Here is an 18575-nt window from a genome sequence, read left to right as displayed (position 1 = left end):
GAGGAAACGTTGTAAATACAGTGAGTACAAGTGATCGACAGAATGTTTTGGTTCCTTCATAAACCTAAAATAGTAAGAGGTTGCTCATAATGTTTAACTGCTTTTCAACGTTTAATAATAGTGAAATTATTAGTTGTTATTTAGTTTTTATAAAACACGGATATCTCCTTTCCAAAATGAAAATTTGAAACCTGCCACACCTGCGTCCAAAGTAATTTGATAATAAATTAAAATGAATATATCAATCTCACCACAAGGTCCATTTAGTTGCTGGTCGAGCTTTCAATCTTATCACAATATCTTCTTGTTTAGTTGTCGAGGAAAAGCTGATATTGAACATTTTAGATTTTTTATTATCTTTAAATATGATCTAATAGGATAATTAAGTCTTTCAAAAGAAGGCATTAAACTTAATATAAGGGGAAATGCTTGTTGGAGATGCTGCCTCCTCCTGCATAAAAAATTAAATTGTACAAAAAAAAGTTGTAATTGGTAATTAAACTACTTTTTTACACAATGAAGACTCTATTTCTTCAAGGAATACTTCAACATTTTGGGAAATACGCTTTCTTTTACTTTCTTGCCAAAAGTGAGATGAAAACACTTTTTTGAAGCGTGTGAAATTTGTGTAGCAATAAATAGTGTAAGCAGGGGGATGAGTGAAAATTCAACAATCAAAGTTCATTGTGTTAATTAGTGAGGTTTAGAGATGTTGGTAGGTGTATTTTCTTATCTAGCCTTCAATGAACTCTCTTTTTAACAGTCTCAGCAGGAAAGCGAATACATTTTCACTTTTTCATCTTTGTTTTTGTATTAATTAAACAAAGAAGAAACGTTGTCTGGATTTTAATTATTTCTAAACTCATATCGCATATTCATGGACTACTTAATTTAAGTCAAGTATTAACTGCATTATAAAGAAACAAAGGGAAATTATCCTGTAAACAACTTGATTTGACTGGGAAAATATTTACTCAAATGAATATTTCTAAGACCACCTGTCTGAAAAAAATTGCATCTAAAAATTATGCTTTTTTTTTTTGTATAATCCCATGACACGTAAATAGTGTTTTTATTCGTGACGGTCACGTGATTGCGCTCAAAGTTAAAAAAAATAATTTGTGCGCGACCAAGCGCCACGACCATACGCGCCGGCTTCACTGCGGCGAATATATACTGCGCTTAACACATACAGGATGGGGAATGTTATCAATCTTCTCGCCTCACTCTGATGTTGAATTTAAATAAGTGGGAGCGGCTGGTGGCAATGCTCCCGGTTTGATTACAGCCCTTTTAGCCTAGCTTAGCATAAAGGCTGTTAGCAGAGGACACAGACTTCAATCACCATAAAACCAACAACTTTTTTTAACTTCTGTTCCTGTCCAAATGTTTACAATGGAAAAACATGTTATTTAATAAGCTTTAAATATGCTGTAGTATCTTTTAAACGCCTGCCTGATTTCGCTTCACATTTAAAGGTACAAACATCTCATTTAACTCTTGGCAAAAAAGCAACTAAGCATATTTCCAGGAATGTCCATCTATCCCTTCAATGAAATATCTATAATCTATTTCTATAATCTATTGAGTGATGAACTTTTCTCCCAACTTGAGTTTGCAGCAGAACTCAAAAACACGATTGCACTGATTATCGAATTCTGTTGGGGCTCAGGTCTGTAAAGTGATTTGAGGGAAGCCGAGGTGTCTGGCAGGCAGCTAGATCAGATCAAGTGACAGCCAGCGCTGCAGTTGAACTCGCATTGCAGACCACAGCACATTAGCAAATCAATAACCCTGCCTGTGTGTGTGTGTGTGTGTGTGTGTGTGTGTGTGTGTGCGCGTGTGCGTGTGTGTGCGCACACCAGAGTACCAGCAGCAAACTGATGGGACTGCAATTGTCTGTTTGAGTGGGTGTTTCAATAGATTCATTTAAGCTGAGTAGACATTCAGCTGCTGGTTATGTAACGACTAGAAGTTGTAAAATCTCATCACTTTGTACGGGAATGTTTTTAAAATCAAGTCAGCATATGTTCGCTCTTTGAATCGTGTGTTTATGCCCCGTCTTGTTTGTGGTTACTGTTATCTTCGCATCACATTTGCTGTAGGTTCATCCACTTTCATATCGATTCCTTAAAATGCTTTAAAGTGCTCTGATGTGTTTTTTGTTCAATATCTGGTGTGGAAGTAAGACCCTGAGCAAAGACCCAGGTGCATAACTTCATCATATTTAATGTGCACATATGATGAATACAAAAGTTTAAAGTGAAAGCGGATTAAGGCAGATCATTGTTCAGTGTGATATTCAGCTGAGGTTTGCTAACTGAAGTTTTTTAATTGAATCCATCACAAATAAGTAAACGGCAAAAAAAATGATATACTTTGAATACATACAACAAAAATGTATGAATCAACACTTTATTTTAAACCCCCTAATTATCCCTTATGGTTTATATCAAATTAGAATGTAGATGTTAGCATATATAACTGTTTAAAATATATTTGTCAATAACTATAACTCCTCCTGTGAGGACCCATTAGAGTCTTGTCATTAAACGTATAATGCATGATAATTTAGTAAAACGCAGCTTTAATTATATATTATATGAGTACAGAGGTCAATTGTTTAATTGTTGACAAACACTGCACATTAATAAACACTTATAAATGTCTTCGTAGCTACATATAATTACATAATAAGGTGTAATAAACAGTTTATTAACTGTTAATATAGTGCTTATAAATGCTAAATAACGGGGACTTTAAGTGTTGCCATGTATCAAATCGGCATGATCTTTGTATTAATATAATTTCAGGTGCTGGGTAACATTCAATTTAAATCACAAATAGAAAGTAATAATTCCAGTATTAACTTTTTCATTAAATATATAAATTATACTTTTTGTCTTGAATAAATCTTGTTTCTGATGTCTGCCTCTGTGTCTCTTTCACTCCTGTTTTAGGGGATCAGCAGTCTGTTCAGCTCACTGAAGGTGGTCCGGCTTCTCCGTCTGGGTCGGGTTGCCCGTAAACTGGATCACTACATTGAGTACGGGGCGGCTGTACTGGTCCTGCTGGTGTGTGTTTTTGGACTGGCCGCTCACTGGCTGGCATGCATTTGGTATGTTCAAGACAGTTATTTTTTATTGTTGGCAATAGACAAGTTTTTGCTTTAACTTAAAAATATGAAGTAAATGTTGAATAATGAATAAAGAATAAAGACACAATCTGCATTTAGATTTGTTCTCCATGTCTGTAGTACCTCCAAATGAATCTTAAGTACAGTACTTTAATAAATGGACATAGTTACTTCCCACCACTGTACTTATGCGTACTAATTACATAAGAAATTGTGATAGACTGCCTTCACTGTGATTAACTAATAGCGGAGCCTGTTAATCTAATGAATCCATTAATTAGCAGTTATTTTTAGCCAACATGCTTGTTTCCACGCATCAAAACTGTATGTTTTTAGTACCTTAAAGCCTGAAAGAGTAGTAGTGGTTTCAAGAGAATTCTATTTACATTACATCTCATTAATATGTAAATGTATGGCGTGCAGGCCTCTAAAGTCTAATCAGATCATCTGCTCTACAGGGGGCAAGTGTGAAGGAACCATTGAGTTTCCATCATGTATTGATTTACTATATTTATGAGAACGTGTGTATATACACACACACACACACACACACACACACACACACACACACACACACACACACACACACACATATGCCATAATGACAAGTTGATGTCGTGCATACATAGAAACAAAGAAAATTGGTTGTATTATGACTTTTATGATGTTTTATGTATCGTGATGTAATTCCAACTATGCAAAATAAGCAGTGGCACACATTGTCATGTCAAGACAGACGCTTGACCCGTACCTCATGAATCAGGATTACAAGACATCTTCAAGTATATTCATAACCACAACACATCGACACGACTTCAAACAATGTTAATATGCAAGCTATCATGTATGCTTAATCTTGTGGTTCACAAGCGAGGCTTTGGCCAATATCATAAACATTGTTCATCGTCCCCGACAGAATAATCAAACTTGAATGAGTGCAGCAAACCTGAGACTCAGACACCATTAGAAATGTAGCTCCTGTATTGTTTCATTTTGAATATGTACCACACATTTTCAGTTCCTCGCTACAATTGTTTTTATTTAACAGAAACGGCCACTACATAACTGATTATTTGTCGCATGACTAGTTCCTCCTCTCCCCGCTCCAGGTTCAGCATCGGCGATTACGAGGTTATCGATGAAGAAACCAACTACGTGCGCATGGACAGCTGGCTCTACATCCTGGCTGAGACGTACGGCACACCGTACCGCTTCAACGTCAGCGGGTTAGGGAAGTGGGAGGGCGGGCCCAACAAAGACTCGGTCTACATCACCTCGCTGTACTTCACCATGACCAGCCTGACGAGCATCGGCTTCGGTAACATCGCCCCGACCACAGATGGAGAGAAAATCTTTGCGGTGGCCATGATGATGATTGGATGTGAGTGGAGGCGTTTTACCTTTCATCCAATGTAGCAGATACATGATACATGAGACGTTAAATATGCTCTTTAAAGCCACAGTCCACAGAAGCAGGTGAATAAATTAATTATGAATGGAGCCATCAAAGTTCAGAAAATATAACTTTACAGATGATTAGCTGAGCAATATTTCCAACTCTCCTGTAAGCCAGCATATGCTGCTCAGGTTGAATGTAGTTCAGTGCCAGAACTACGGACAGCAGCTTTTATTTGATGTACGGTATAATAGGCCTTTTGTTGACTTTCACTGCCTGCTGCCTACCGTGCAGCATATTCCTTTAACGGAAAGTCACACTTGAAAAACCCTTTCCAAGCCTAAAGCACAGGAGTTGTTCGGCACAGTTTAACTTTACAAATGTTTACCTATTGAAACTAACATGTTGAATGATGACGTGCGTTAAATACAACTATTACTTTTTTTTGTAGCAGGTAAATGTGGCTGAGTTTTGATGTCTTGATAAAGAATGGTTGCATAGTTAATTTCTTATTACATTGATTTTGTAAATTTGAAAAAGAGTGATCCGTATGTCACCAAGTTTCTAAAACCAGATATTTCAATACGCACAGATGCATTTCGCTGTGTCACTTCTGCTGTGACTGAGCATTGACCTCAACCACGAGTGACTCAGTTTGAGGCTATTTTATGTCGCTATTTATCAATATTTTTCTGGGTCTGCAACAGGAAGCTGGCGTCTCCATTCTCAATCCTAAAAAGCTCTGATATTCTAAGTTGTCCGTGAGCACAACACGATGTTTATTTGAATCACTGAAAGAATCCCAGATGTGTGCACATTTCAAACAGGCTTCTGCATCACTGTTGTGACCAGTTGTACAGAAGAGCTTCTAGGGGAAATACTGAGAAACCACTGAGACAGTATAGCAATGTATGTGACATTTAAACAATGCAGAAATAAGAAAGCTTCAATACGTTTCAGATTGTTTTCAATCTGTAGCTTTCTTCAGTTTCTTTTTCAGTCTCTCGTCGACGCTGCTGTCTCTGTCCACTTTAATACTGTGACATACAGCAGGAGCTTTGTTGTTCTTGCCTTCATTAGACTCATTACCTCAGTCTTCTGTGTGATGTTGTGCTGAATTATTCAGCTTTTCTGGAGCGTGATGCATTTGCTCACACAAGGCTCCTGTCTGAAATGCCTCAGAAAAGCAGCTGAAACGGCGAATAAGACAGCTACTCCTCAGAGGCTGGAGTTTAGTGGAGCATTTTTTACCACATTCTGTGGCTTGCTGTTAATTTGTAGGGCTGTGTGTGTTTTGGTAAAACATATGAGTGATACATTTGGACAAAAAAAACGGCCATCATATACGTTAGTATCTGAAAAGAATTGGGCTAAAGTGACATTTACAGTCACCTATATTGTGGTTTACCAAACAGATAATTAACCAGTTTTGCTGCAGACATAAATAACAATGCAGAAACCTGCCTCCGCTAACTAACAAAACATCGTATCTGATCGGAAGGAGGCATATTCTCACAGCTTGTCCCTCTTTCCACGTTTCAATATTAAACATTTACGAGGAATCTTCTACTTGTGCGGCTCATACGGTGTACACCGCGGCGCATTTATGTGTGACTGCACGCAGAGAGCAACACCTCCAAGCAATAACGGACCGCCGGATCAATTTTGCACACTGCTGCCTCCGATCCCTCTGTAATCACGCCTCACCTCTGTTTCTGCCAAAATCTCAACCCTGAGACGAGAGGATGAGTGTCTCCCCTCCTCTCTCTCTCTCTCTTTCTACCTGTTTGGCTGCTCAGGTTTAAGCATACACTGTCGTCAAAAAAACTCATCTGCAGACTTGTAGAAATTTTTCATTGTGAGATACGAATCTAAATATCTAAAAAGCCTCAGGATGATTCAGTTGTAGATGCGATCTACTGTAGTCCATGGCTGTTCTCTATGAAATATGGATGCTCTGATACTGTTCTATTTTTACCACCAGCACTGGATCGGAGCTGGCAGTAGGAGATCACAGTGTGACGAGGGATTGGGAGCGCGGGGGGGGGGGGCATGGGAAACGGGGGCACTATACATATGTCCTGTTTCTATAGCAACCGATGGCCTGGGGGTTGAGTTTCTGACAACGGTCTCATAACTAGCCCTCAAACAAGCCAGCTGTTGGATGCCGAGCAACCGCTGCGACGAAGTTGTGTACGTCAGCAAGTAACGGAGCGATGTTGGGGACGAGATGGAGCGGCGCTCCACAGGGACAGATTGAGTTTCCTTTTGTTGCAGCATTTTCTGTTTATCAGAGAAGCGAGCGTTGTGCCATCTGCGCTGAAGCTTCAGGAAGCAGTCATCCCGGGAACTTTTGTTAACTTCCAAAAAAAAAGAAAAAAGAAAGATGATTGTCAAATCATCTGATTTTAATTGACTCAGACCTTACCCGCCTTAAAACCCGTATTGATCTGTAATAACCAATAGCGTGTCCTCTGCGTTGCGGTGATATCATACTGGTCGTGATAACGCAGCAAGAGAGTGATGGTGATGAAAGGATGAAAGATGTGGTTGTCCTCGCCCTTGAGGAGTTTTGAGCGCTTTTTAATTAGTATTATTCCCTTCGCAGTTTGTCTTTGATTGTGCGCTGTGAAGTAAACAAACACGCACAAACACATACACAGGTTACTGTCATCGTCTGCGGATAATTGAAATGTGTGCCTGGTATGTATCCTCTCCTTCCCTTCTAGCAGGGCTAATTAGGGCTCCATTGCCAAGAGAACACTACATGCATAGGGCAGACATCTGATAGCTTTGATCCACACACACACACACACGCACACGCACACGCACATACACATACACACACACACTCCAGCTGTTGCACCAGTTCAACCACCCAACCACCTCAGAGATGCACTGCAGTACTCTTTCTTGAATTCTTCTATCACAAGACACGTTAAGAAAAGATGTCCTTATTTAGTACGCTGTAACTGTATTAGGATGGATGCCTCCACACACACACACACACACACACACACACACACACACACACACACACACACACACACACACACACACACACACACACACACACACACACACACACTTAACACAAAGCTGTACTTATTGTTCTTCCCATTTGGTGAGAGTTTTGATTATTATATTTGAAAGGAATGATGAGTAGTAACTGTTAATTTCCCACGTGATTGATTAAAATTCTCACCACACAAAACTCATATATATATATATATATATATATATATATATATATATATATATATATATATATATATATATATATATATATATATATATATATATATATATATATATATATATATATATATATATATATATTGCACATTTGGTCTGATATATCATGTGATGTAGTTTATTTTAATGCCACCTGTGTTTTGAAGCTCATAAACCACATTTCGGAGATTTATGTGTCCCCATAAACAACGATTTTGAGATGTTTATATCCTCGTAAATCAGGTTTGTGGATGTTTTTATGTCCCATAAACAGGTATCTGAGATGTTTGGCATTTTAAACCATGATTTTCACATTTTGTTTTGTGCTTGTGAATCCTGATTTGGAATTTTTCATGTTCCAACTTTAAATGTACTGAATTGTAATGTAACCGTGTGTTTACAAGTGCATTCAAGCAGCTAAAAAGTTGAAGAATACCTAATATGTTGTATCAAACGTATAAATGAAACTCCTCCCTTCTCTGTACTTCCACAGCTCTTCTTTACGCCACCATCTTTGGTAATGTGACGACAATCTTCCAGCAGATGTACGCCAACACCAATCGTTACCATGAGATGATTAACAGCGTCCGGGACTTCCTCAAGCTCTACCAGGTGCCAAAGGGCCTGAGTGAAAGAGTTATGGACTACATCGCCTCCACCTGGTCCATGTCTCGGGGAATAGACACGGAAAAGGTGCGTCTTCTTTAATGCCTCCCATAAAACATGTGGTTACTGGTTGTTATCCTGGTATTTCTTAAGCTAACCAATGTTGACATAATGTGTTAATTGCAATATTGTTAAAAATGTATACAAATGCAGCATCATTTGTGTAATATAAATAGTATAGAAATACAATTATTACAGAATTTAAGGTTTTTTTTCGGTTTGCTGCGAACCAGAAAACAAACGTATGATGTTGATGCTCCCTAACACTAAATAAAAAAAGTCATCTTTTCATTCTTCATTTTTGTAAAAACTGTCACTGTGGCTGAATGTAGCAGCCGTTTATGACAATCAGACAGTGGGATGCTGTTCATGCAATGGTTATCACCAGCCATCCTTTCGAATTCAGATGATGCTGAAATGATTTCAGTGTGGGGAAATTAAGCATTTAAAGCTGGCAGCAGATAAATTGAACCGGTGCCGCTCTGATTGATTCGAAGCAAGGCAGCATTCATATCGCTGCGTCCCATTTTAAATCCACCTGTCCAAAATCCAATCATGGAAAAAGTTGTATTATTTTACCTCAAATTAGAAACATAACTTCACCAGCAAATCTGTAGTCATAATCAAACCGTGATACTGATTCTGTCCTCTTTATATGTTGAGCTTGCGCTGCAGCTATGTTTTATTTATTTGTCTGGCTTCAGGCCACACTAAAGGGTCTAAAAATGGCATATAATCCCTCTTTGCTTGACATTCATCTTCAAAGAGATTTTAAAGGCAGAGCCCAGCGATGGCCTGGCATCCTGTTGATTAGGTGTACTTCAACAACATGCTGCCACTCAGTGACACACAGCAGAGAGGTGGGTGGACGTGTGAGACTCCACCACAGAACATAATTCATACTGGACATAATTAGTCCCAACCAATGGATACGGTTGAAGTGTTTCCCAAAACCTACTGAAAAAGAAAGCAGCAAAAACAGACTTGGCATGTCTGAATTGTTTTTGTTGAATATGTGTTCTGTGGAATTGACCAATGGGAACACAGGGCGCTTTTCTGTGCACAGCTGTTAACGAGGCAAATATAGAAAGTGATGCTTTTATGTTTAATTGAGTGAACCTGTGACCTTTGTACGCTCTGGTCAGGAGCAATATACCAAATGAATCACCTGTGTGGGCGTAACGTCACCTTCCGCACACTAAACATAAGCAGTGAAATGTGATGAATGGTTCCACTCGCATTAAAACATGTTGACATTCATTGTTGGTGCTGTCAAGTGGAACAGTGAAGTCGGTCGCTGGCAGCTTACCAATCATACATACTGTATATTATACATATAATACATATATATATATATATATATATATATATATATATATATATATATATATATATATCTGTATGTATGTCAAAGATTGTGAAAGATGGCAAGCTATGGTTGTCTTCGTCTGACCAGCTGAAGACTGTCCACCAGCTCTAATGTTTAATTCATTGTTATCTGATGAAAGACAAAATCGTCATACAGCTCTCGTCTCCACTCTTGCTCCTCTCCAGGTGTTGCAGATTTGTCCGAAGGACATGAGGGCAGACATCTGTGTTCATCTCAACCGGAAGGTGTTCAAAGAGCACCCGGCTTTCCGGCTGGCCAGCGATGGGTGTCTCAGAGCGCTGGCCATGGAGTTTCAGACCATCCACTGTGCCCCCGGTGACCTGATCTACCACGCTGGAGAAAGCGTGGACAGCCTCTGCTTCGTGGTGTCGGGATCGCTGGAGGTCATCCAGGATGACGAGGTGGTGGCCATTTTAGGTAAGTTTACAGTCCGTTTTTCACCGCTCCTGCTGCGTGTCTTTTCACTAGATTACACTGAGCATTTATGACATAATTAAAAATGCAATTCACAGCTTATATTTATTTCATGAGAGAGGCGGTCAACGCTTCCCGTTCCTCCCAACTGTCAACGGATCTGCCCCAGTTCTGCTCAAGTTTTCAGATTTTCTGATTTCTTAAGCTTTAAATTAAAAATGTGACAGCCGAGCAAATATTTAAGATGCAGATGTGCTGCTACAGTATCTCTCTGCTGTCAGAATGTATTATCTTAGATCACATCAACGCCGAAAAATATGGCAGGAATGACAGTGTACTTTTTTCTTTTTGTCACACTGGCCTCCGGTACTGTTCTAACGAAACAGTTTTGCATAGCAACACTATATTCCTGTTACTGGAAATCCTCCTTTTCTCACTTTCTGCCTGCAGTGTAAACAGATGTTTGGGGATCGTTTTTCTGCTGAGTCATGAACTCAGGATTTCACAGACAAACATTTGGATACGGTCTGGATTATATTGACACTTAGACCCTGAGGCAGTAACATGACACCATACCAGACCTGATGAAAGTATAATTTAGACCCTGTCCCACTCTGACACTGAAGTACTCTGAACTGTAGTAACCCACGCATAGTGTATATTGATAAGGAAAGAAGCAGACCAATTGCTGATATTTGCGAGGCCAGTTATTCTTCCATTGCACCTTGATGTGATTTAATGATGGAGGCTATCTTTGTTATCAATATATAGAATAAATACAAATTTTTCTTGCCTATGCTGGCCTGGTTGAATTCCAGGAGAGTATTTCCTTTAAACAATTTCATCATTTTAATTTGCCAGATAATTGATTTAGTGAATAATGGATGGAATGCTCTGGCAGGCCCAGAGACACCGTTGTGGCGTTTTTTTGTCAATAACCTACCATCGGTTCCTCTTCGCAACAATCGATATACTGTCGGGCTAAAGCCATTGATCCAGCTGCAGACTGTAGTGGAGCCTGAAGTCACGATCAAGTCTCTACTATGAAACTGATTTTCATTAGCCTAATGGCACTGTAGATCTAAAACATGTAAAGTACACAAACAAGACAGAGCATCCAAGGAGTCGTCCTCAGTCTGGTGCTGTCAGACGGCTCTACGAACAGGAGCTCTAAATGTCTTCATTATTGAAACTTATCTGGAAACGGTGATAGTTTGATTTGAAAGAAGTAATCAGATGTTGTTGTATAAAAAGGTTTGCATATTTTCTGCAGTCACACGGTGTGAGGAGCTGTTGATTAAATGTTGATAACGTAACACTTCATGGTCCATAGTTGAAGATGGTCACATGGAGCCATTCAAACTTGAAATAGTGCTCTCTCTCTATATGACTCACTGGTCAGCTCCGACTGTGCTGCACAAATGACGGCATGTTGAGCACTTATAAATACTTGAGTTTTTTCAAATATCTAAGAGGCTTTTTGCAGGTTTATACTAGAATTAATAGCTTTCATGAGCTATTTTATAAGCTAACAGATTTCCTGCTGCTTTTTTCTCGACGGAAGGTCAAACTTCCGTTTTTGTGGACTTCTGATGAATTAAAGAGCTAAAGAGACAAATGTTTCATGAAACATCGTGGTTTCTGTTTTGCTTGGTTTGAATTGTTTTGGGGATCTTCACAGACCTTTCTGTCCACTTTTGGTTGTTTCAACACTTGTTCTGGATGAACAAATCAGATATTTGGACCATTTCACCGAAGCTTTAGCTGTCTGTCCCACCCTGTGCATGACGTAGTAAACCCTCGTGGGGGTGCGCTCATGTGATTGGTTGAAAATGGAGGAGACATTTGATTTGCTACAGATAATTCCCTATTGAAAAAAATGCATTTGTGAATCGACTGACTTCAGCAGTGTCTCAAAAAACTGCAGAAAAGTGCAGGTTCAACAGTTTGCATATAAATCCAAATATGTTTTGGATAAAAATTAAAAATCCTTAATATAAATAAATATATTTGTGGATTTCTATTACATTTATTTAAAACAAGAAATATTTGTGTTTGTGCAACAGATATATAATTGTGAATTTAGTTTTTTTACTTATATGTTTATTTTATTTTATTTGATATGGACATCACAGTCGCATTAGAATTGTAACATACATAAAGGGAGACCTGCAAACACAACCTGGCAACCCAGAACTTGTTCTAATAAAAGGCCTAAAACTAATTTCTAAAGCATTAAAAAATGTATCAACCATTATTTAAGCCATCAAGTAATTAATAAAACAATAGAAAGCGGTAGTGAATTAACAGGTGACTTATTTCTCTATTACTTTACGCTTTAGAAGAATCACCTGGTTTAATCGGTGTCCTCTCTCTGCAGGTAAGGGAGACGTTTTCGGGGATGTTTTCTGGAAAGAAGTGACTCTCGCTCAAGCCTGCGCCAACGTCCGAGCTCTGACCTACTGCGATCTCCACGTCATTAAACGAGACGCCCTGCAGAAGGTGCTGGAGTTCTACACGGCGTTTTCCAACCACTTCTCAAGGAATCTGCTGCTCACTTACAACCTGCGGAAAAGGGTGAGTGACTCTTCAGATAGAGCAAAGATAGAGAAATTCACTGAGTTCAAATGTGGGCTTGAGTACTTTTAATGTCTGAAGACATTCTCTCATCAACAGCTGTGTACTTTAAACTTGTTAGAAAAAAAACATTTCTAAACTGAGTCGATTCTCTTCAAGTTTTACACTATGTGTTATGAACGGAAAACAATTAATGAAAAATATTTAGACATTTTCATTTTACCATTAGACTGACAAGAAAAAATGCTAGAAAGGGGCCACTACAGAGAGAAAGTACAACTATGTTTGACTGCTTCTCAAAATAAAGGTAATTGGATTTTCAGCTCCTTTTGATCTGTTACTTTTCCTCTGACCAAACCATCATTTTTAATAAGAGCTTGAACTTTAATTGGACATTCTGCATCCTGGTTACAAGCCATAATTGCCGTGATTCTTTTGCACTGGGCATCCCAGAGGTCACATAATAATATGTGTTGGCGAGTACAGTGATTTTCTTTTTACAGTTTCTACAGGTACAGAGTTTTCTCTCTCTCTCTGTTTCATGTTAAAGGAAAAGTGTGCCATTTTGGGAAATATGCTCAGTCTCGTTTTTGCTTAGCGTTAGATATATACGAAGATTGATGAACACTGTTGTGTCTGTCAGTTAAAATATGAAGCTACAGCCAGGTGATGGTTAGCGTAGCTTAGCACAAAGACTGAAAACAGGGGGAAACGGCTAGCCTGGCTCTGTGGTCCAAAAGCACTCATTTCAATCAGGAGAGACAAGTGAATGATTAGTAGTTAACATTTATTATGACAGATGATGCGTTAATGAGTTACACAGAAATTCTTTGGCGCTTGAACTCGACGAGGAGATTTGTGATCCAGTTGTGATTGCCCTGAGCGGCAACAATATAAATCCCCCCCGTGGAGTCCAGACACTGGTGGTGATGGTGGCTGATGAGGTTGATGAGGCTGATGAGGCTGATGAGGCTGATGAGGCTGATGAATCTGCAAAGACTGGGCGGAGATGGGGAGGTGGAGGGTTCCGTAACAGCAGCATGAACGTACTGAAGGTAGAGAGACAATCATATTTAAAGACAGACAGCGGCAAGATGATAGGCTAATGATGTCCTTGTGCTATTGGCTAGAGACCAGCTGATCTAGACAGCTGATATGATTGACAGCCCCAAACAATAACAGCAAGGAAATAATGAGTGTACCTGCATGAGTGATGGCAGGTGTATGGTAAATAAGCTATGGGCTTAGGCATGCATGAGTATAGTCTTCCTGTCTGAACTTACACTAGAGCTTCAACTTATCAGCATTTTGAAAGGTAAGCCAACTGTCTCCTGGCGTCATGTCTAACTGAATACAAGAGTGGTATCATTCTTATCATCTAACTTTGGGCAAGAAATGTGGCTGCAACCAGGAACATAAAATATTAAACAACAAATCCTTTAGAAAATGTAAATTTGAGATAAAATAGAAGTATCTACCTGAGCACAAGCGAAACAACCAATACTGCACTTCATACAAAAACACAGTTCCATTCAAGCCACTCTGACATCCTTCCTTCAGAAAGGACCAGCTGTGATCAACAACTCAAGTGTGGCTACCAATCTATGCTTGATTCAAAGTAAGGTTAGCCTGCCCATGAGAGTACATGTAAGATGGAATTGCCTGCATATAAAGAGGCAATCTCATCTGCTGCCTTAAACTCACTATTCACCAGGGTACAATACTTTCTGATTGTATACATCAGGGAAATCCAGAGAGGGATTGAATGAGGAGCCAAACGCTGCCTTCAAATGGAGCTTGTGAGGACATTTGAGTGGTTTAAGTAGTGAAAAAAATTGATGCTATGAGACTGAGAAGAAAATGTATGTTGTCTTTGCTTTTTAAAAAAATGATGTTTTTGTGTTATGTTTCAGCGTTATACCCGGGAAAACAAAAACTACCCAAGAACATAGACGTATAGAACATGTATTTTATTTTTAGCTTTTAATTGGCATAGGCTCATTGTGATAAGCTGATAGTATGACAGCGTGTCTTCACCGACTGAAGCCAGAGGCATGATAGGAACCCTCCCTCTGTGTCGTGGGACCAGCCTCTTTAAAGGTTACATTTACAAAGCACACACATTTTGAAACATTGGCAGTCTTTCTCACACAAACTGTGCAATCGGTAAGATGGATACACCTGTTCATCTAAACGATTTTGATCAGGTTTTCTACTTCTATTTCTTCACTTCATACGATTTTAAAGAAGAGGCATAACGATTACATTTGCTCGTGTGCTTTCGTCATTCAAAACAAACCTGATGGTTATGATGGTGTTTTAGTCATAACTTTAAATTCTCTTGTAGATCGTCTTCCGAAAGATCAGTGACGTGAAACGAGAGGAAGAGGAGCGGCAGAGACGTAAGAATGAAGCCCCTCTGAATCTGCCACCGGATCACCCGGTACGAAAACTCTTCCAGCGCTTCCGACAGCAGAAGGAAGCCCGCCTGGTGCCCGGAAAGCCCGATCTAGATGATCATGATATCGAGAAGGGCCCCGTGTACGTGGACATCCCCATCGCTAAAGCGGCCATCACAACTACCAGCATCGTCACAGTGACGGAAAGCCCAGCAACACCCTCGTCTTCAACGCCTGCATCTTCGACACCCCCCAAATGTCCTCCCTCAGACAAGGCGAAGCTGCAGGTACCAGCACCTGTGTCTCTGATAGGAGGCCGCGCTAATGAACCAGTCAAAGTCAAAGGCTGGGGTCTCTTCAAGGAGTCCATGGTCAAAGCCGACAACTGGAACAAAGTGTCCAAAGCCGAATCCATGGAGACTTTACCCGAACGGACCAAGGCGCACGAGTCACAGACGTCTCTAAAGAAGACGGACTCATGCGACAGCGGTATCACCAAAAGTGACCTGCGCCTGGACAAGGTGGGCGAATTCCGCTTGACGCCCCAGGACCGCAGTCCCGTCCAGCCTCCGGAGACCAGGCACGCCTTCTACCCCATCCCGGAGCAAACGCTTCAGGCGTCGCTCCAGGAGCTCAAGCTGGAGCTGAAGGACGATCTCAAGAGCCTGGATGACCGGATGTCCGGTCTGGAGGCGCAACTCACAGAGGCACTTCAACTCCTCAAGGCGAGGAGATCAAGTGCTGGCTCTCCGCAGCCACTTTTTGACATTTCTAGACCTGTGTCACCAGAGCTGGACAAAGAGGACATCTTCTCTTGAGGGGTGGAGGGTTAACTCATCAGGTTAACTGCGCACTCTGCAGGAATCCAGTAATATCCAGATGACTTGGATAGCTGAGGCTGCATCGGGCACACCTTTTTAGATTAGGCAACAGCGTGGTCTTAAAGACGCACCGGCCTTTATCACAGGGGTGTACCTGTCGCTTAGCAAGGGAACGTCGAGGTCGCGGCCCAGATTTTGTTGTCATAACACTGAACACTCGGAGGTTACGAAAACACTGACAGCTCTACGTTTGTACATAAGTTTGATTTATTTTTCCATCGCACTTTAATGGAAAAATAGCTCGAGCGGTTTGATTTTTATCTCGATTTTAGAGAGCGTTATAACAGAAGACCATAGTTGTATCTCTGTTGGGAAGAGACTAGAAACCGCATGACCCACTGGTTTGTGATGAATCATTTGAATGAGATTCTTTGCATGTCACATAAAATAGACGTGTGCCTCAAATTGCAGATTGTGCATATTTGATTGATTGAGGCCACGTAGCGATGTCATTTGCATTATTTCACCACGACAGAGGGAAAGGACGATCTTTCCAGATGTTGACACAGTTTCAAGAGTCATTTCCTTCAAGGAATTGATGAACTGTTCTTATATCAACCACCAGGATCATTATGAATTATACAACTCTGGCCAAGCAATCAGATTTTCAAAGACATTTTTTCAGCAGCGCTTATAATTCCCATAAACCATGGAGAGATGGGCTTGATGAAAAGGCAGCAGTGAGCAAGTTGTCCATCTTTCTGGATATGTAGTATTTGTTCTACACAAACACTACGACCTCACATGATACATGTACATGATACATGATGTATGAGAGCCATGCGTTTTTAGCTTGAGATGCATAATTAGGTGATGCATAATTAGGTGGTGCAGATGGTACTGACAGTGGCTGTTCCCCTTACATTATTTTAAAATGGTCAAGAACATAATGATGAATGCCCTTTTGCACAATATTTCTAAAAATGAAATGTATTTATAATTCAAATAAAAAAGTGCAGAGTTGTTTGTGTAAACAGACCTAGATAGTCACTGGAACTTGTTTTAGTGATGATTTTCGCCTTTATTGGCCACTGAGGTACATTTTTATATAACAGCAGATAGCATGCATGATTTACTGTTTCTCTGTAATAGCATTCACTGGAGAGAAAACAAATAACACCAGATACATGTTGACTATTAATAAGGGACACAAATCAAAAATGATTAGGCGAAGAACAAGCGATCGCTTTAAAAAATAACTTTTCTTTTTACAATCAACACCTGAAATGATGAAGGCACTTGCAATTGGCATGGTAGTACAAAATGTAAAAAAAAATGCTTTATTTAAAGGAATACTTCACCCTCAAAATGATTATTTGTGTATCAATTACTCACCCAGTGTTACCTTGAATTTGTGAAGAAAAAATTCTCGCCTTTCCGGTTAACAAAGAAGCCAAAAACTTGATTTAAACAATGTAATGGTAATTGGGTCAGACAGTAAGTTTTTTAAATGTCATGACTTTCTCTTTAAATTCAAATTTTTGTTTTTACATAATTTCCATTTCAACAAAAAGGAAAACATAAATTACAGAGCAATGAACTTACACAATAACAAAATGGGTGTTTTAGAAACGATTTTAGATGAGGGTTGTTTCAGATCAACAATCCTTCTTGCCTGTACTGTATGGCAACATTGTTTGATTGATGGAAGGATTAATCGAAATAAATCAATGTAAATAAATGAGTACTATATTGGAAACGCAACGGAGAATAGACATCAGTATGGGGGATTGAGTGAGAAGACGGAGTGTAGAGACAAATGTGCTTTTTAGTATTTCTGTGGTAACTGAAATCAATCGTTCATTACAGAACCAAAATAAGTCCACAGAAAAAAATGCATCAAACATCAAATGAAGCAGAGAGTTCTGTCATCAAGCAATAATTATGCAGTTACAGTAGACATTTCAAATCAGTTGAGGCTCTTAAAAAACTATGAATAATGGAAGAAAGTCGGTAAATATGACTAATTTCTGAACCCATCAAAGGTTGTTTTTTTTTTTTGTTTTTTTTTTGCCAGTGTGATGAAATCCAGAATAAAATCATTGCTAGTCATAGTCAGGATCTTAAGTATACAGTCTTTTACATGGCACAAAAATAACCATCATTCTATATTATTTATTATTCATATGGATAATTTATGTTCACTGCATGCCTTTTCTCTTATCAAGACAAAAGACGAGCTGCGACTGACACGGCTGAGAGGAAAAAGACGCTGAGAGTTTTTCTCCCAACACATTCTGTGGCTCCATTTTCATCAAAAATTCAGCTCACTTAAAAATGAATGAGCATGTCATCACAGAAGTGAGAAGTCATTTTGTTTACAGCCCGTGGTTGTGGGTCTTTATGGGTTTGCTTTTACAAAGATCTTTGCGCTTTGAGAGGGAAAAGCACTAAAATCATCTATGACCTCTCTATCACAGAGAATTCACAAAACTGCTGCGCACACGAGTTCGGAAATCAAACGGAGGCAGAAAAGCGGGCC

The 18575-nt window shown here is 39.5% G+C and overlaps 1 protein-coding gene across 3 annotated transcripts in view; it reads left to right on the top strand.

The window, feature by feature from the left end:
* The window catches only part of kcnh1a (potassium voltage-gated channel, subfamily H (eag-related), member 1a), a 38996-nt gene that overhangs the window by 20197 nt on the left and 224 nt on the right, over positions 1 to 18575 (top strand). For all 3 annotated transcript variants that reach the window (XM_068719336.1, XM_068719328.1, XM_068719319.1), the window contains 6 exons: positions 2961 to 3118; positions 4246 to 4517; positions 8260 to 8459; positions 9987 to 10239; positions 12617 to 12813; positions 15161 to 18575. The exon at positions 15161 to 18575 is cut by the window's right edge and continues 224 nt beyond it. In XM_068719336.1, coding sequence (XP_068575437.1) covers positions 2961 to 3118; positions 4246 to 4517; positions 8260 to 8459; positions 9987 to 10239; positions 12617 to 12813; positions 15161 to 16030 — 1950 coding nt within the window. In that variant the 3' untranslated portion in view covers positions 16031 to 18575. The remainder of the gene's footprint in view (positions 1 to 2960; positions 3119 to 4245; positions 4518 to 8259; positions 8460 to 9986; positions 10240 to 12616; positions 12814 to 15160) is intronic.

This window comes from Cebidichthys violaceus, unplaced genomic scaffold (assembly GCF_023349555.1).
Source record: "Cebidichthys violaceus isolate CVI_PGR_0920_01 unplaced genomic scaffold, fCebVio1.0.p SCAF_10, whole genome shotgun sequence".
Taxonomy (NCBI): Eukaryota; Metazoa; Chordata; class Actinopteri; order Perciformes; family Stichaeidae; genus Cebidichthys; species Cebidichthys violaceus.
Note: the sequence above shows the minus strand (reverse complement) of the source record. Positions and strands in the feature narration are given on the sequence as shown.